The sequence below is a fragment of the Macaca fascicularis genome, chromosome 3 (genome assembly GCF_037993035.2).
Source record: "Macaca fascicularis isolate 582-1 chromosome 3, T2T-MFA8v1.1".
NCBI classification, from domain to species: domain Eukaryota; kingdom Metazoa; phylum Chordata; class Mammalia; order Primates; family Cercopithecidae; genus Macaca; species Macaca fascicularis.
The window spans coordinates 10675878-10695689 of NC_088377.1; the positions used below are offsets into that span (position 1 = coordinate 10675878).

General features: G+C 46.0%; 1 protein-coding gene and 1 pseudogene across 4 annotated transcripts in view; one reads left to right on the top strand and one right to left on the bottom strand.

Moving 5' to 3' along the window:
- Window positions 1-1892: 1892 nt before the first annotated feature.
- LOC102142060 (serine/arginine-rich splicing factor 9 pseudogene) lies at window positions 1893-8256 on the top strand (annotated as a pseudogene).
- Window positions 8257-9153: 897 nt separating this feature from the next.
- The window catches only part of DOP1B (DOP1 leucine zipper like protein B), a 123384-nt gene continuing 112725 nt past the window's right edge, over window positions 9154-19812 (bottom strand). For all 4 annotated transcript variants that reach the window (XR_012432013.1, XM_045387792.2, XM_045387793.2 and 1 more), the window contains 5 exons: window positions 15048-15184; window positions 14062-14117; window positions 13667-13828; window positions 11225-11354; window positions 9154-10110 (listed from right to left, as the gene is read on the bottom strand). Coding sequence is in view for 3 of the 4 variants with exons in the window: in XM_045387792.2 (XP_045243727.2) it covers window positions 9859-10110; window positions 11225-11354; window positions 13667-13828; window positions 14062-14117; window positions 15048-15184 (737 nt within the window). In the remaining variant the exon portion in view is untranslated. The remainder of the gene's footprint in view (window positions 10111-11224; window positions 11355-13666; window positions 13829-14061; window positions 14118-15047; window positions 15185-19812) is intronic.

A 19812-nucleotide genomic window follows, 5' to 3' on the forward strand; every position in this document is an offset into this window, starting at 1 on the left:
TCTCAGTTTACCATTTATCTTTTACCTTGCTTGTGATATTGATTATGCAGATTTTTTTTTTTTTTTCTTTTTGAGACAGGGTCTTACTCTGTTGCCCAGGCTGGAGTGCAGTGGCTCGATCATAAGTCACCTCAGCCTTGAACTCCTGGGCTCAAGTTATCTTTCTGCCTCAGCCTCCTGAGTAGCTGGGACTACAGGTTTGTGCCGCCATGCCCAGCTGATTTTCTGATTTTTTGTACAGATGTGGTCTTGCTACATTGCCAAGGCTTGTCTCAAACTCCTGGTCTCAATCAATCTTCCTGCTTCAACCTCCTGAGTAACTGGGACTACAGGTGTGTCATGGTGCCTGCCTAGCTTCATGTGTACAAATTGTAAAACGTAAAGTAGAGGTTCCTCTTCAAAGACTTTCCTCCCCATTTAATTAGGAATAAATAGTAACTTCTCTTAGAAGCAAAATGTATTCAAAGACCTGTGCTAACATTCTCAAATATCTGCTAGCCGCGATAAAGAAATCAATGTACTTTATGTTCTTCGCTCCCACAAATTAGCCTAAATATTTGCCTGGGCATGCTTATACTGGTCCAAGCAAGCATTAGGTCATAGCCTGCTCCTCTTCCTTATTTGAAGGTGTTTTCACCTTTCTCAGCATTCCACAAGTTACTTCCTCCTTTCTTTTCTTGCACTGTCATCCAGGCTGGAGTGCAGTGGTGCGAACTCAGCTCACTGCAAGCTCCGCCTCCTGGGTTCCCGCCATTCTCCTGCCTGAGCCTCCTGAGTAGCTGGGATTACAGGCGCCCGCCACCAGGCCCGGCTAATTTTTTTTGTATTTTTAGTAGAGATGGGGTTTCCCCATGTTAGCCAGGATGGTCTCAATCTCCTGACCTCGTGATCTGCCCACCTCAGCCTCCCAAAGTTCAGGGATTACAGCCATGAGCCACTGCGCCTGGCCTTCCTCTTTCCTTTGTTCTCCTCTACCTTTGCCTCTTTTAAAAAGTTCTAAGTTGCTAGCCAATCGGGACAAATACAGAATGTGAGGTCCCGTTTCAGCCAATGGAAACCGGACACAGCAGTATAAATGACCCTGTCTCCTTTGTTCCGTGTACTCGTGTGGCAAAACTGCTGGTGACTGTACCCTTTCTGCAGGAAGTAAAAATGGCATTGCTGAGTAAATTAAATTTATGTTCAAGTGCTAGTTCTTTATGGCACCGGGGAACAAGCATTTCAAACAGCATTAACCTAATCGGTTGCTATTAGGCCAATCATCGTCTTCAGCTGGCCACAAGAACTACCCCTCCCAAAACATTAAACAACTTGTCTGTTTCCTGACACAATTTATTTATTTTATTTATCATTTATTTATTCTTTTGAGACAGAGTCTCATTCTTTCACCCAGACTGGAATGTAGTAGTGCGACCTGGGCTCATTGCAGCCTCTGCCCCACTGGGTTAAAGCGATTCTCCTGCCTCAGCCTCCCAAGTAGCTAGGATTACAGGCATGCATCACCACATCCGGTTAATGTTTGTATTTTTTGTAGAGACAGGGTTTCACCATGTAGGCCAGGCTGGTCTCGAACTCCTGACCTCAAGTGATCTCTCCCAAAGCGTAGGGATTACAGGCGTGAGCCACCACATCCAACCACGAAATTTAGATTGTTATCTTGGATAAGATGGAAACAAACAAAACATAATACGAGGAGAAACACAGAACAATATTTGATTGAGTACTTCTTATTTAACGCAGTACCATTCACATAACACAAAGAGCTGCAAGAAGTGCAGCTGTTCACCGAGTTCTGTTTGCTTGTCAAAGGGTCCAGTGAGACTTATGGACAAGCCTAGTAAAGACAGCATGGGTGGTCTTCACTGAGATGCTTTAGTGGGGTTGGACCGAAGATGGGTGGTCCTGGAACCAGCAGGGACTCATGCTGGCTGTCTTCACCGAGATGCTTTAGTGGGGTTGGACTGAAGCTGGGTAGTGCTGGAACCAGCAGGGAAGAGGTAAAAAGCATGTCAGGGAGCTCGGTGTGGTGGCTCACACCTGTAATTCCAGCACTTTAGGAAATTGAGGTGGGAGGATTGCTTGAGCCCAGGAATTTGAGACCAGCCTGGGCAATATAGGGAGATCCAGTCTCTTCAAAAAATAAAAAACAGGCCAGGTGCAGTGACTCATGCCTGTAATCCCAGCACTTTGGGAGGCCGAGGCGGGCAGATCACCTGAGGTCAGGAATTTGAGACCAGCCTGACCAATATGGTGAAATCTTGTCTCTACTAAAAATACAAAAATTAGCTCGGCGTGGTGGTGGATGCCTGTAATCCCAGCAACTCTGGGAGCTGAGGCAGGAGAATTGTTGAATCCGGGAGGTGGAGGTTGCTGTGAGCCAAGATTGAGCCACTGCACTCAGCCTGGGTAACAGAGCCAGACTCCATCTCAAAAATAAAACGAAATAAAAATAAAAACATTAACTGGGCATGGTGGCACACACCTGTGGTCCCAGTTACACAGGAGGCTGAACCTGGGAGGTTGAGGCTGCACTGAGCCATGATCACGACACTGCACTTCAGCCTGGGCAACAAAGCCAAAGTGAGACCTTGTTTCAAAAGAAAAAAAAAAAAAGAGCCAGTCATGGTGGCTCACGCCTGTAATCCCAGCACTTTGGGAGGCCGAGGTGGGCACATCACTTGAGGTCAGGAGTTCGAGATCAGCCTGGGCAACATGGTGAAACCCTGTCTCTACTAAAAATACAAAATTTAGCCAGGCGTGCTGGTGCATGCCTGTAGTCTCAGCTACTTAGAAGGCTGAGGCACAAGAATCACTTGAATCCGGGAGACAGAGGTTGCAGTGAGCTGAGATCACGCTGCTGCACTCCAGCCTGGGCAACAGAGCAAGACCCTGTCTCTCCAAAAAAAAAAAAAAAAAAAAAAAAAAAAACATGCCAGGTAGAGCATCCTCGTGAGCAAAAGGTGGGTGATCAGTGAAATAGCATCTGCCTTGGGGAGATGATTATTAAGATGATGAAATGTCCAAGTTTGGGGCAGAAAACCCACTGTTCTCTGAGCCCCCCACCTGTCTAGTCCTACAAATTAATTGATGAAACATTTGGTTTAGTACCTTCTCTCTTCCTTCTAGCACCACCTTGGGCAGATACATCAATCTTCATGTTTATTTAGTCACGTACCGGGCATCTATATATGCCAGACACTGCTAGGAACTGAAGATAGAGACCCTGTTTGTTTCAAAAAGTACTCCTGCCCCACAGCCAGCAGTGGGCAACTACGTTTTTAGGTGCAATCATAAGGCCACCCTGTGACAAAGTTCCTCCCTGTACCTGAGGAAGTACAGAAAGAGAGCAGGAAGCTTCTCAGAACCAGGTCTCAGACTGGCTCCCATCTATTTGTTAAATAAACCAACAAATGACTTAACTAGGACTCTGCCAGGTGGAGGAGGAGGATAAAATAATATCAAGCAGATGGAATGGCATATGTTATGAAGTGCAAGAGATGATAATGCTGAGTGGTTGAAGGAGGCAGAAGAGACAGATAAGTGGCCGCCAGGAAGGAGGCTAAAGAGAAGGGCCATCTGTTCCCAAAAGTCATTATTATAACATCAGTTTAGGGTAAAATGTCAAGTGACTTCCATTTCTATAGCCAAAACATTGAAGGGCAAGCTTCTGCTTAATTTGCTACCTCTCATCTGCTTCTGGTTGACTTAGGGGTGAAAAACACCTCTGAGGATGGGACAGGCGCTTGCTCCTCGGAGAAGGCGGAGCCCCGGCTCTCTCCAGCTGCAGAACAATCACACTTCTCTCCCCTGCCCCCACTTTCAGCCCACAGTGTTTTGTTTTTAATTTTTTTCACTGTAGTAAAAGATACATACAACTTTTACTATTGTTAACTTTTTTTTTTTTTTTTTTTGAGATGGAGTCTTGCTCTGTTGCCCAGGCTGGAGTGCAGTGGTGCAATCTCAGCTCACTGCAACCTCCACCTCCCAGGTTCAAGCAATTCCCCTGCCTCAGCCTCCTGAGTAACTGGGATTTTAGGCACCCACCACCACACCTGGCTAATTTTTGTAGCGACGGGGTTTGGTCATATTGGCCAGGCTGGTCTGGAACTCCTGACCTTGTGATCCCCCTGCCTCGGCCTCCCAAAGTGCTAGGATTACAGGCGTGAGCCACCATGCCCAGCCGACAGCTGCATTCTTTTACCTCAGAGCATTTAAGACCGATAGCACAGAATCTGCCCCCCAAGACAGTTGTTTAAAACTTTACAGTCTTCATCAATGATCTCCATGATTCCAGCTACTTCTACTAATTTTCAATTGGGCATTGTGTGCAAATACTGGAAAGTAAGGCTTGCTCTCCTTTAAAACACACTTCATCACGCCTTGTAAGCGGGGAACCTCCTCTCCATGTATGATCTCCCATCTCCTCTGCTGTGGGCCTGGCAGGAGCTGGTTTAGCAGGAAGTTGTAACTGGGTGGGGCAGTCTCAGAAACTGTCTCTTCCACACATGACCAGACAGCCCCAGCTATCTGGTTCCTGTTTAACTTTCTCAGCACTGCGGTTGACAACACAGAGCACTAGTGAGAGACCTAGGTTTCGATTCTTCACCCTGCTTCTCTGCGCCTCAGTTCTGCTGGCTTTGTAGAATGGGCCAAGCGTCCCCACTTTCTGAGGGGTGGTAATAAAATCATGCACATGAAGTCCTGAGCACACCCTGGCTGCTACGGTAGGGCTCATTTCTTGCCCACATACACACGGGCTATGCCCACACCAGCACTCCCTGAAGCTCCGTGTGTTCAACCCTCTGCTCAGTGAGAATTCCCAGTCTGTTCTCATTGTTTGCCACAGCCACCCTTGGCAAACACCAGCCCTTCCAAAACACTGCCTGCCCTTGGTGTAGCGACTCTTTGGTCCTACGGCCACATATGGCCTACTTCTGGGACAAACTGAGTTACAGCAGTTGTCTCCAAAGAGGGTGCAGAAGCTCATTGTTGGGGGCTAAGAAAAAAATATCAGGCCATGTGTGGTGGCTCACACCTGTAACCTCGGCACTTTGGGATGCCAAGGCAGGAGGATTGCTTGGGCCCAGGAGACTGACCTGGACAACATAGAGAGACTCCTGTGATATGGTTTGGCTCTGTGTCCCCATCCAAATCTCACATAGAATTGTAATCCCCACGTGTTGCTGTTGCGGGAGGGACCTGGTGGGAGGTGATTGAATCAAGGGGCAGTTTCCCCCATGCTGTTCTCATGATGGTGAGTTTTTTTTTTTTTTTTTTTTTTGAGACGGAGTCTCGCTCTGTCGCCCAGCCCAGGCTGGAGTGCAGTGGCGCGATCTCGGCTCACTGCAAGCTCCGCCTCCCGGGTTCACGCCATTCTCCTGCCTCAGCCTCCCGAGTAGCTGGGACTACAGGCGCCCACAACCGCGCCCGGCTAATTTTTTGTATTTTTAGTAGAGACGGGGTTTCACCGTGGTCTCGATCTCCTGACCTTGTGATCCGCCCGCCTCGGCCTCCCAAAGTGCTGGGATTACAGGCGTGAGCCACCGCGCCCGGCCTTTTTTTTTTTTTTTTTGAGACAGAGTCTCGCTCTGCCGCCCAGGCTGGAGTGCAGTGGTGTGATCTTGGCTCACTGCAAGCTCTGCCTCCCGGGTTCATGCCATTCTCCTGCCTCAGCCTCCCGAGTAGCTGGGACTACAGGCACCCACCACCTCGCCCGGCTAGTTTTTTTTTTTGTACTTTTTAGTAGAGACGGGGTTTCACCGTGTCAGCCAGGATGGTCTCGATCTCCTGACCTCGTGATCCGCCCGTCTCGGCCTCCCAAAGTGCTGGGATTACAGGCTTGAGCCACCGCGCCCGGCCGATGGTGAGTTCTTATGAGATCTGATGGTTTAAAGTGTGTGACAGTTCCCCCCTTCACTCTGTCTCCTGCCGCCATGTAAGATGTGCCTTGCTATATATGCCCCTTTGCCTTCTTCCATAATTGTAAGTTTCCTGTGGCTTCCCCAGCCATGGAGAACTGTGAGTCAATTAAACCTCTTTTCTTTATAAATTACCCATGCTCAGGTAGTTCTTTATAGCAGTGTGAAAATGGACTAATACACCCATCTCTACTAACAATCAAAAAGTTGGCTGGGCATGGTAGTGTGCACCTGTAGTCCCAGCTACTCAGGAGGCTGAGGCAGGAGGATCGCTTTGAGCCCAGGAGTTCGAGGCTGCAGTGAGCTATAATCATGCCACTCTACTCCAGCGTGGGTGACACAGCAAGACTCTATCTCTAAAAACTAAAAAGAACAAACTGGTGATTTTGTTTGTCTTCATTTTTCCTGTTTTTTGAAACAGAGCCTTGCTCTGTCACCCAGGCTGGAGTGCAGTGGGGTGATTACAGCTCAGTGCAACCTTTGCCTTCGGGGCTCAGTCAATCCGCCTGCCTTAGCTTCCCAAGTGGCTGAGACTACAGGCTTGCACCACCACACCTGGCTAATTTTTTTGGTATTTTTTATAGAGACAGGGTTTTGCCATGTTGCCCAGGCTGGTCTCAAACTCTTGGACTCCAGTAATCCTCCTGCCCCAGCCTCCCAAAGCTAGAATTACAGGCATGAGCCACCATGACTGGCCTGTCCTCATACTTTTTTTTCTTTTGAGACGGAATCTTGCCCTGTTGCCAGGCTGGAGTGCAGTGGTGTGATCTCTGCTCACTGCAACCTCCATCTCCCGGGTTCAAGTGATTCTCCTGCCTCAGCCTCCTGAGTAGCTGGGACTACAGGCACGTGCGGTGCCACCACGCCCAGATAATTCTTGTTTTTTTTTAGTGGAGATGGAGTTTCACCATGTTGGCCAGGATGGTCTCCATAGCTTGACCTCGTGATCCGTCTGCCTTGGCCTCCTAAAGTGCTGGGATTACAGGTGTGAGCCACCGCGCCCGGCCCCAGTCCTCATACTTTTAAAATCCCCATCCTCTGTTTTATAAAATACACATGTTGGAACCCAAGTAAATTAACGTAACACATAGCTTATAGATATTGGGGCTGGAGAGAAACTTAATTTTTACTGCTGGGTGTGTGATAAAAACTGCTTAAAGATCACAAGAGTGGCAGAACTGGTTAGTTGCTACCACCGTAAGAGGTAGTTACCATGGATATTCCTACCTTAAAGATGAGGAAACTGAGACACAAAGTATGCTGCAGACCAGTACATGGCTGAGTCAAACCCAGGCACTGCGGAGACTATATGCTTAACTACTGTGCTATATCCTGTGACAAAAGGAAATATCTAGACGTACATCACGCGTGTAGGACTGTTTTATGAACATGAAGATATGAGTGCTGTTAAATCCCTATCTTTGCAGACATCGCTGTACATAACTGTAATCCCAGTTACTCAGGAGCCAGAGGCAGGAGAATCGCTTGAATGCAGGAGGCGGAGGTTGCAGTGAGCCGAGATCGCGTCACTGCATCCAGCCCGGGTGACAGAGCAAGACTGTGTCTCAAAAAAAAAAAAAAAAAAAAAAATAGCCGGCCATGGTGGCGCACCTGTAATGCCAGCTACTTGGGAGCCTGAGGCAGGATAATCGCTTGAACCTGGAAGGCGGAGGTTGCAGGGAGCCAAGATCACGCCACTACACCACTACACCAAAAAAACAGACGCTGGCGGGGGGAACCGTGCTGAGGCGGCGGCAGCAGCGATGCAGGCCGATGCGGGCTGCGGCGGGCCCGCGGCGTCTGGCGGTGCGGGTGGGTGTCGGGCTGGGCGGACAGCGCCGCTGAGAGGGCGACGGGCGCATCTACCGGCGCATCTATGTGGGGATCCTTCCGACCGACGTGCGCGAGGACCTGGAGGGCCTGTGCTACAAGTACAGCCGCAACCGCGAGATCGAGCTCAAGAACCGGCACGGTCTTGTGCCCTTCGCCTTCGGGCGCTTCGAGGACCCCCGAGATGCACAGGATGTTATTTATGGAAAAAATGGACTTCCTCCATCATGCAGTTGGCAGGACCTGAAGGATCACATGTGAGAAGCCCAGATGTCTGTTATGCTGATGTGCGGGGATGGTTGAGTATCCCAGAAAAGAAGACATGGAGTATGCCCTGCTTAAAGACACCAAATTCCGCTCTCATGAGGGTGAAACTTCCTACATCCGAGTTTATCCTGAAAGAAGCACCAGCTATGGCTACTAACGGTCTCTGTCTGGTTCAAGGGGCCGTGACTCTCCATACCAAAACTGGGGTTCCCCACACTACTCTCCTTTCAGGCTCTACTGAGACAGGCGATGGGAATTTTTCATTTTTTAGGTTAACTGAGCTGCTTTGTGATCAGAATCTACATTCCAGATTGAGGATTTAGTGTCTTAGGAAATTTTTTTAATTTTTTTTTTTTTTAAAGAAGAAAACAAACTACATAATTTCTACCAGGGCCATAATAGCAGTGAAACATTTTAAACTGCAGAAATTGTGGTTCTGGTTCAGAAACAAGTTGCATATTTTTCACCCCTGATTATGGGAAAAAGTCAGTTCTGTCTTTGTGGGTTGCTCTGCTATGGAGAGCAACAGTTACTGGGACTGAATCGGCCCATTCTGTTTAGAAATATATTTTAAACGTTTAGGGGGAAAAAAGAAAAAAAAAAAAAAGAACAGAACAGAACGTGATGTCAGAAATTTAAAACCCTGTACTTATGTTGTTAAACTGTGCAAACGTGATTTTTTTTTTTTTTTTGAGATGGAGTTTCACCCTTGTTGCCCAGGCTGGAGTGCAATGGTGCGATCTTGGTTCACGGCAACCTCCACCTCCCGGGTTCAAGAGATTCTTCGGCCTCAGCCTCCTGAGTAGCTGGGATTACAGGCATGCACCATCATGCCCAGCTAATTTTGTATTTTTAGTACAGACGGGATTTCTCCATGTTGCTCAGGCTGGTCTTGAACTCCTGACCTCAGGTGATCTGCCCAGCTTGGCCTCCCAAAGTGCTTGGATTACGGGCATGAGCCACCATGCCCGGCAAACATGTAATTTTTAATGTGTGAGGGTTGAATTCATTGGGGTTATCTTTGAATACATTGAGATTACCTTACCTCTGCTGAATGGGTGAGGGGCAATTATTGTCCTTGGAAAACAATGTATTTTAGTTTTAAAATGGAGTACCAAAATAAGCACTTCAAAGGACATTTGTGTGAAAGATTAAAAATAACATTCTTTTAATAAGTTTAAATTTTAGAGAAATATACTAAGACCCATATAACTGCTTCAACAAAGAAAACAACTTCTTCATTATCTTTATACTTCACATTACAAATTTTGTGCTACTGTTAGATGATATATTAATTTTATTTTCATTACATAAATTGAGGAAGAAATGCAGAATCAGATTCAAATATATTACAAGGCATTAAGGGAGGTGTGTCCTGTTGCTGAATAGCAAATTGGCTGAAATCTACTTTCTTTCTTTTTTTTTTTTTTTTTTGAGATGGTCTCATTCTGTCACCCAGCTGGAGTGCTGCAGAGGCGCGATCTCAGCTCACTGCAGCCTCCACCTCCTGGAATCAAGCAATTCTGTGCCTCAGCCTCCCAAGCAGCTGGGATTACAGGCACCGCCACCACACCCAACTAATTTTTGTATTTTTAGTAGAGACAGGGTCTCACCATGTTGGTCAGGCTGGTCTCGAACTCCTGACCTCATGTGATCTGCCTGCCTTGGCCTCCCAAAGTGCTGAGATTACAGGTGTAAGCCACCGCACCTAGCCTGAAATCTACTTTCAAAATGGAAATAGGCTTGTTTAAAAGCGCTATCCTGCCTTCTTTCTTCTTTAGAATATAACCTGGTTTTCAGTAAAGTACCAATACATGGATTAAACATATTCTCTCTCACGTGGTTAACATTCTGGATGTTCCAGAAAATCATATTCGATGCATTCTTCCAGTTGCTTTAAGACCCTTGAGCTATCTGTGACAGGAAAGTCCAAGAATGGAGCTCCTGGGGTATCAGCAGGCAGCTGTCTTTGGGTTTTAAATGCACAGTTTAGAGTCATGAAGAATGGCATCAACTGCCTGATGCTGGAAACAGAATGTTGGCGCAGAAGCGGGAACTCAGTCTTCATGGTGATCTCATCAGAGCTACTGATTTCCTGCAGAAGAAACAAACCCATAGCAATGATACGGTTTTACTGAGGGCTTTAGATGGCTGGGAAGCACATGCATGTGGCAAAACCTAAGAAATAAGGTCCTTTTTTTTTTTTTTTGAGACAGAGTCTTGCTCTGTTGCCCAGGCTGGAGTGCAGCAGCATGATCTCGGCTCACTGCAACCTCTGCCTCCAGGGTTCAAGCAATTCTCCTGCTTCAGCTTCCTTAGTAGCTGGGATTACAGGTACCCGTCACCATGCCCAGCTAATTTTTGTATTTTTGTAAAGATGGAGTTTCACCATGTTCGCCAGGTTGGTCTCGAACTCCTGACCTCTGGTGATCTGCCCGCCTTGGCCTCCCAAAGTGCTGGGATTACCAGCCTCGTGAATATAATTTTTAAAAAGAAAAGCAGGCTGGGCACAGTGGCTGTCACCTGTAATCCCAGCACTTCAGGAGGCTGAGGCAGGCGGATCACCTGAGGTCAGGAGTTCGAGACCACCCTGACCAATATGGTGAAAACCTGTCTCTACTAAAAACACAAAAATTAGCCCCAAGTGTGGTGGCACGTGCCTGTAGTTCCAACTACTCGGGAAGCTGAGGTGCGAGAATTGCTAGAACCTGGGAGGTGGAGGTTGCAGTGAACTGAGATCTCCCCACTGCACTCCAGTCTGGGCAACAGAGTGAGACTTTGTCTCAAAAAAAAAATAATAATAAAAAATAAAAAAACCCCAAAACAAAAAAACAAAAATTAGCCAGACATGGTGGCATGTGCCTGTAGTTCCAGCTATTCCAGGGGCTGACAGGAGAATCGCTTGAAACCAGGAGGCTGAGGTTGCAGTGACCTGAGATTGCGCCACTGCACTCCAGCCTGGGCAACAGAGTGAGATTCCATCTCAAAACAAAACAAAAACGAAATTAGCCAGGTGTGGTGGCACATTCCTGTAATCCCAGCTACTCAGGAAGCTAAAGCAGGAGCATCACTTGAACCTGGGAGGTGGAGGTTGCAGTAAGCCAAGCCCACACCATTGCACTCCAACCTGGGTGGCCGAGTGAAACTCTGCCTCAAAAAAAAAAAAAAAAGAAAGAAAAGAAAAGAAGAGAGAAAAGAAAAGCACTTACCCCAAACTTTAATTTTAGAAGTTCTAGAATCTTGACAGTGTGGGGTTTGCATTCTTGGTGATTCTCCTCTATATCCGACAGGAAGGCAGGGTCCTCTGTGTCCACTTCTGGAATAAATGCCCACCTATAACTGCGGGGAACAAACAGAAGGTCAGGACTGCTGGTAAGAGCCCTTCAATGTCATTAAAATTAGTTTTACTAAGATATCATCCACATACTGTATCTATTTAATATGGACAACTCAATGCCTTTTATTATATTCATAGAGTTACATGTCTATTATCACAATCAATTTTAGAGTATTTCATTACCCCAAAAAGAAATCCTGCCCCGCTCAGCCATCACCACCCCAACTCCCTATGCCCTTGAGACCTAGGCACCCGCTAATCCACACTCTGTCTCATCGTGGACATTCCATATGAGCAGAATCACACACTATGTGTTCCCTTGTTTCGGCTTTCACTTAGCATCATATTTTCCAGGTTCATCCAGGTTCCAGCGTGTCTCAGTTCTTCAATTCTTTTCACTGCTGAACCGTATTCCACAGAATGGGTATGTCACGTTATCTATCTGTTCATCAGCTGACGGCCGTTTGGGTTTTCTCCACTTTTTGCCTATTATAAATAACGCTGCTATGCACATTCGCATATATCAGAACCCAGTTTTTTTTTTTTTTTTTTTTTTGAGACAGAGTCTCGCTCTGTTGCCCAGGCTGGAGTGCAGTGGTGCAATCTTGGCTCACTGCAACCTCTGCCTCCCAGGTTCAGGCAATTCTCTGCCTCAGCCTCCTAAAGTGCTGGGATTACAGGCGTGAGCCACTGCGCCCAGCCTCCACTTTTTTTTGTTTGTTTTTTGAGACGGAGTTTCGCTCTTTCTCCCAAACTGGAGTGCAGTTGTACGATCTTGGTTCACCACAACCTCTGCCTTCGGTTTCAAGCAGTTCTCCTGCCTCAGCCTCCCGAGTAGCTGGGATTACAGGCATACGACCCCACGCCTGGCTAATTTTGTATTTTTAGTAGAGATGAGGTTTCTCCATATTGGTCGGGCTGTTCTCAAACTCCCGACCTCAGGTGATCTACCCGCCTTGGCCTCCCAAAGTGCTGGGATTACAGGCATAAGCCACCGTGCCCGGCCTAATTTTTGTATTTTTAGTAGAGACAGGGTTTTACCAGGTTGGCCAGGATGGTCTTGAACTCCTGGCCTCAAGTGATCCACCCACCTTGGCTTCCCAAAGTACTGGGATTACAGGCATGAGCCACTGTACCCGGCCTAATTTTTGTGTTTCTAGTAGAGACAGGGTTTTGCCATATTGGTCAGGCTGGTCTCAAACTCCCAACCTCTCAGGTGATCCACCTGCCTCAGCCTCCTAAAGTGCTAGTATTACAGGTGTGAGACACCACATCTGGCCCGAACCTGCTTTTTAAAAACTAAAAGACTTCCTTTTGTGGAACAGCTTTAGGTTCACAGCCAAATGGAGCAGAAAGTACAGTTCCCGTATATCCCATCCCTACACACATACAAGCCTGCCGTATTATTGACATCCTGTACCACAGCGGTACATTTGTTAAAACTGAAGAACCTCTACTGATTCACCATTATCCCCCCAAGTCCAGAGTTTACATCAGGGTTCACTCTTGGTGGTGTACATTGTATGGGTTTGGAGAAACGGACAATGACATGGATCTACCATTATAGCTCCGTATGCAATAATTTCACTGCCCTAAAAACCCTCTGTGCTTCACCCATCCATCCCTGCCTCCCTCTCCCCAACCCCTGGCGACCACTGATTCTTTTTACTGTCTCCACAGTTTTGCCTTTTCCAGAATGTCACATGGTTGGAATCATACAGTGTGTAGCCTTTTCAGTCTGGCTTCTTTCACTTAGCAATGTGCATTTAAGAGAACCCACTTTTTAACCACAAACATTTCTATATGCTTACTCTCTTTGTGGGGGTAGGAGAGAGAGAAATAGCCTCTGGGGCTGGTCATGAAATTAAACAAATGAGCAGCTGTGCTAAGCCTGCAGGAAACATAAGCCTAAGGGGCAAAGTGAATCGGAGATGGCAGGCTCCAAATAAAGGCATTCTTATCTAACTAAACAGACAAAAAGGTCTACACAAAGGCGGTGAGGACCACCAGTGGGTAAGCCCTGTTTTATAAGCATTCAGTAGCAAAAACCACACACACACACACACACACACACACACACACACACACACACACACCATAGAAACACATTCATAAACACTCCTATGAGCCAAATTCGCAGAGCCACAGATGTTGCAAGTAATCTGAAACTCGATATTCCGAGCTGGCTCAGCTGTCACTAGAAACCCAGATGGTGGTTTCCCATAAACTGTACATGAAAAGCAAGTGAAAGTGCTTAAAAGGAAAAAACAAAATCTCCTGCTTCAAAAAGGACACATGATCCTATCTGACTTACATTTGAAATAATGGCATCTTGTCAGGTGGAAAAGAAAGCGCTGTGTCCAAGAATTTGCAAGCTGATAAATACAAGATGAGTTCACTCTGGGGTATCTCCCCCACTGAGTGTCCATTTGCATCCGGGACTGAACCTTTCGTTCTGTTTACTTTGTTGTTGCTTCTGTAAATTTGCAAAGAAACGCTTGTTATAAATTCATTCAGAGCTGTTATAGTCCATTCACCTATGACATGTCCCTCAGAATAATTTTCCTTTTAAGAAATGTTTGGAATAGCTGGTCCTTTCACAAGTACTTCAAGAAAACAGCATTTAACATTAGATAACCATACATCTAAAGTAACGTCCTTTAATCGTGACCATCTTTTCCTCTTGTGCACAGATCTTGTACTACTTACCTCAATGACTCATCTTCGTCTTTTAGATCTTCTTCAAGCTGTGTGAATGTCTGAATCTGAAAACAAAAAAAGCATTCAAGTTACTATCTGAGAGAGACTAAACCTACCCAAATTTTTTTTTTTTACTTATTTATTTTAAAAAATCGATTAATTTATGAATGAATGAATAAGATGGGGTCTTACTCTGTCACCCAGTCTGGAGCACAATGGTACAATCATGGCTCACTGCAGCCTCAACCTTCTGCAGATGTAACTTCCCACCATGCCTAACTAATTTTCGTATTTTTTTGTAGACAAGGAGTTTCATCATGTTGCCCAGGTTAGTCTTGAACTCCTGGGCTCAAGTGATCCATCCACCTTGGCATCCCAAAGTGCTGGGATTATAGGCATAAGCTACCACGCCCGGCCCAAATTTATAGTATATAAAAAGACTAGTAGGCCGGGTGCGATGGCTCAAGCCTGTAATCCCAGCACTTTGGGAGGCCGAGACGGGCGGATCACAAGGTCAGGAGATCGAGACCATCCTGGCTGACACGGTGAAACCCCGTCTCTACTAAAAAATACAAAAACTTAGCCGGGCGAGGTGGCGGGCGCCTGTAGTCCCAGCTACTCGGGAGGCTGAGGCGGGAGAATGGCGTAAACCCGGGAGGCGGAGCTTGCAGTGAGCTGAGATCTGGCCACTACACTCCAGCCTGGGCAACAGCGCGAGACTCCGTCTCAAAAAAAAAAAAAAAAAAAAAAAAAAGACTAGTAAATATTATCCAATGGTACAAGTTAGTTGGAATTACTGACAGGGTGAGAGATCAAATATGATCATAGGGTAAAATATTCTCTATTTAACCAAGAGCTAACCATGTGCTACCAACCTGATTAAAAATAACTTTTAGATAAAATGGGATATATATGAAATAGTATGTTATATGCTACTGAAAAAGCATTTTAGAAAGCTCCAACCTTGTTTTCAAGCTTACAATACTTGTACTCACCAATTCAGAGACCATTATTGGCCACAATGAAGTCAAATGCTGAGGAGATATTCTTAGCAGCAAAACTCTGAAAAAAAGAAACATCTGAGCAGCAACTGTGGATGTCTGTCCGACTCTGAGATTGTCTGTCAGGCGTTCTAAGGAGAGAAGATTTTAGAGACGTCACACAAATATGCAGTTTAAGGTTTCTTATCAGACAAAGAAAAATAAAATTGTGACTGTTCTGACATTCTGGTAAGAACCCAGTGTAAGGAATGAGTGTTACAGGCCAGGCTCAGTGGCTCGCGCCTGTAATCCCAGCACTTTGGGAGGCCGAGGCAGGCAGATAACAAGGTAAGGAGATCGAGACCAGCCTGGCCAATATGGTGAAACCCCGTCTCTACTAAAAATACAAAAATTAGTTGGGCGTGGTGGTGGGTGCCTGTAGTCCCAGTTACTTGAGAGGGTGAGGCAGAAGAATCGCTTTAACCTGGGAGATAGAGGTTGCAGTGAGCCAAGATCACACCACTGCACTCCAGCCGGGGTGACAGAGTGAGACTCCATTTCAAAAAAAAAAAAAGAATGTTGGTGATGCTTTTGTGCAACTAGTCTACCCCAGCCCTCGTCTTTGTGAAATACAGCAGTTCATGGCTCTTGCCAAACCTCAAAGGAAATGATTCCCATGGGCTGTCCCCCTGCCACAGCTGAGTAGAAAGACATGAACATCTGTCACCAGAAATCCACTGGATGACCAACGGCCACTTAAAATGTTCTTTTAAGAATATGAATGAGGAGACACAGAAACCAAGCAGCCCATGGTGAGGGATGGATTTACACAATCATATGGACTGGCTGGCAGACAACACTGTATTTTGGGGGTGGTAGGTGGGAAGTGGAGCAAGTAAATATAATAGATTTATTCAGCAAGGTTTAAACTTGATGGCCATGACAAAAACTTTAATTCCTATGGAGGGAAATGTGTTTCAAATAACTCTCTAGTCCCTAACACTTCCCTGCTTCTCCCCTGAAATGGTTGTTTGTAGAATGAGACTTTTTTTTTTTCTCTCATAGCTTAAGGTTTCCTAGGAATGTAACAAATTGCTACAGCAAACAGCTAAATGGTAGGCATGCTAGTTGTAGTACATTAGAACAGTATCAGTTGTAGTACATTAGAACATTAGTATATTAGTAATAAACTTTTCTTTTTTTTTTTTTTTTGAGATGGAGTCTCACTGTGTTGCCCAGGCTACAGGGCAGGGGAGCAGTCTCCGTTCACTGCAACCTCCGCCTCCTGGGTTCAAGCAATTATCCTGCCTCAGCATCCAGAGTAGTTGGGATTACAGGTGTCTGCCACTACGCTCGGCTAATTTTTTGTATTTTTAGTAGAGACAGGGTTTCACCATGTTGGCCAGGCTGGTCTTGAACTCCTGACCTCAGATAATCCACCTGACTTGGACTCCCAAAGTGCTGGAATTACAGGTGTGAGCTGCCATGCTCAGTCAGTTTTTTTTTTTTTTCTTCTTTTTTCTTTTGTTTTTTTTTGAGATAGAATCTTGCTTTGTCACTCATGCTGGAGTACAGTGGTGCGATCTCAGCTCACTGTAGCCCCTGCCTCCTGGGTTCAAATGATTCTCATGCCTCAGCCTCCCGAGTAGCTGGGATTATAGGCACCTGCCACTATACCCAGCTAATTTTTGGTATTTTCAGTAGAGATGGGGTTTCACCATGTTGGCCACGCTGGTCTCGAACTCCTGACCTCAGATGATCTGCCCTCCTTGGCTTCCCAAAGTGCTGGGATTACAGACGTGAGCCACTGTGCCTGGCTTTGACCTTTCTTTTTTGTGGTAAGAGCACCTAAAATCTACTCTCTTGGCAAATTCCCAGTACATATGCAGCGTTATTAATGACAGTCCTCATGTTGTACATGCCTTCTCTAGACTTACTGATCCTACATAATTGCACCTTCGTACCCTTTCACCTACACCTTCCCAGCCGCCGAAGACGTGAGACTGCTGTCACTCTGAGCCGAGATGTACAGAGCTGCTCAGCTCCCACCCGTGCACCATCTCCTCCTCTGCTACTTGATGGTGCGACAGTGTCCAGGGAAAAGGACCCCAAACGGTATTCCAGGAGAGAAGCGTTAGAAATTCTCCACTCCTGCTTCTCTTTTTTTTTTTTTTTGAGATGGAGTCTCCCTCACTTTGTCACCCAGGCTGGAGTGCAGTGGCATGATCTCGGTTCATTGCAACCTCCACCTCCAGGGTACAAGCAATTCTCCTGCCTCAGCCTCCCGAGTAGCTGGGATTACAGGTACCTGCCACCATGCTTGGCTAATTTCTTGTATTTTTAGTAGAGATGGGGTTTCACCACGTTGGCCAGGCTGGTCTTGAACTCCTGACCTCAAGTGATCTGCCCACCTCGGCCTCCCAAGGTGCTGGGATTACAGGCCACTGTGCCCAGCCTCCTGCCTCTTTTAACTGGGCCCAGACTATTTACTATGGGACATGTCTTGGGAGCTTCTGGATGCATCTACCTCTCTGAGGCAGATGTGGGCATCATCCCTCCACAGGGCATCTCCAGGCAAGTTCAGTGTCCTCCAGCTCTGCCAGAGGACACTCTGAGTGCCATCAACCCAGGACTCAGAGGGGCTGGGCCTACCAACGGACGTCCTGGGGACAACAACATGTAGGAAAGTGCTCTGTAAACTGTCAGTTCATCAAAAATGAAAATGGGGCAAAAGGCTTATTTTTTAAAAAACATGTAGTATTTCTAGAAATACAGCACTTGAGCTATCCAAAATGAAGCGTATTTATTTAGAAATTCTTCTTTCCCTGCCAGGCACAGTGGCTCACGCCTGTAATCCCAGCACTTTGGGAGGCCAAGGCAGGTGGATCACTTGAAGTCAGGAGTTCGAGACCAGCCTGGCCATCATGGTGAAACCCCATCTCTACTAAAAATACAAAAATAAGCTGGGCATGGCGGCGGGTGCCTGTCATCCCAGCTACTGGGAGGCTGAGGCAGGAGAATCACTAGAACCTAGGAAGCGGAAGTTGCAGTGAGACAAGATTGTGCCACTGCACTCCAGACTAGGCAACGGAGTCAGACTCTGTTCCCCCACCCCCCAAAAAAAAAATTTCTCTTTCCCAAGAGCTCAAAACCTACCTCTGTTTTAGGTCAGCATTCTGCTGACTTTATTATATATATGAATATACAATATAAGCAAGTATATTATATGTTATATAGTATAATATTTAATATTACTATTTAGTTATTAGTTATTACAATCATGTCAATATAATACAAATATAATAATTACATGTTATAATGTCATATAATTATATAACATATTAATATATTATGTAAAACATGTTATATATGCATGTTATATATATATGGTGCGATATATATGTATATTCTATTATATTGCCCTTGCTTGCTCCCTCTCAGAGAAATAATTTCTCAGAATTGCTGGGTGTTTAAACTGTACCATGGTCAAATTCTCCACACCCCTGTTTGAGAATGACTGTTGTCTATCTTTTTATTTTTTTGGTTCTAGCTTCTATATACCTAATGCTGTCTCCTTAGCTATCTGGGCCTCCTCCCAAATTTGAGAGGAGTGTGAGATGGGGTAGAAAGAAGGAACAGGGCTGGGTGCAGTGGCTCATGCCTACAATCTCAGCACTTTGGGAGGCCAAGGTGGGCGGATCACCTGAGATGAGGAGTTTGAGACCAGCCTGGCCAACATGGTAAAACCCCGTCTCTACTAAAAAAAAACCCACAAAAATTAGCCAGGCATGGTGGTGGGTGTCTGTGATCCCAACTACCTGGGAGGCTGAGGCAGGAGAATCACTTGAACCTGGGAGGCGGAGGTTGCAATGAGCCAAGATTGCGCCACTGCACTCCAGCCTGGGTGACAGAGGGAGACCCTGGCTCAAAACGAAAACAAAAACAAAACAGAATGTCAACTTTGCCACCTGAACATTTTATGAGAAGGAAAAAAAACAAAAAAACAAAAAATCCCCCTGACAATCACGTATGATACGATGATGTCGGCAATAATAATAACAATTTATTATTATTATTATTTTTGTGTGATGGATTCTCTCTCTGTCGCCCAGGCTGGAGTGCAGTGGCATGATCTCGGCTCAGTGCAACCTCTGCCTACCGGGTTCAAGTGATTCTCCTGCTTCAGCCTCCCCAGTAGCTGGGATTACAGGTGTGAGTCACCACACCAGGCTAATTTTTGTATTTTTAGTAGAGACGGGGTTTCACCACACTGGGCAGGCTGATGTCAAATTCCTGACCTCAAGTGATCCACCCGCCTTGGCCTCTGAAAGTGCTGGGATTACAGGTAGGTATGAACCACTGTGCCCAGCCAGCAATAAATTATTTTTGATGCAGTCAAAGAATATAATGGGCATGAAGAAAAAAAATTGTTAAGGAAAAATTAGATCCTTCTCCAATATCTTGCCCCTTCCCTGGCCTCAACTGAAGGTGCGATTAAGGGAGTACTATAAACACCAAGTATCTTGACTGCAGGAGGACTCTAGCAAGAGATAGTGCTGAGGAAGTATTATTCCTATACTGTAGTCAGGCTTTTAAAAACTAATAAAAATTAATAACACTGTAATTGATTTTATTAAGTATTTATTTAGAGACAGAGTTTTGCTCTTGTTGCCCAGGCTGGAGTGCAGTGGCGCAATCTTGGCTCACTGCAACCTTGGTCTCCTGGGTTCAAGTGATTCTCCTGCCTCAGCCTCCCAGGTAGCTGCAATTACAGGTGTAA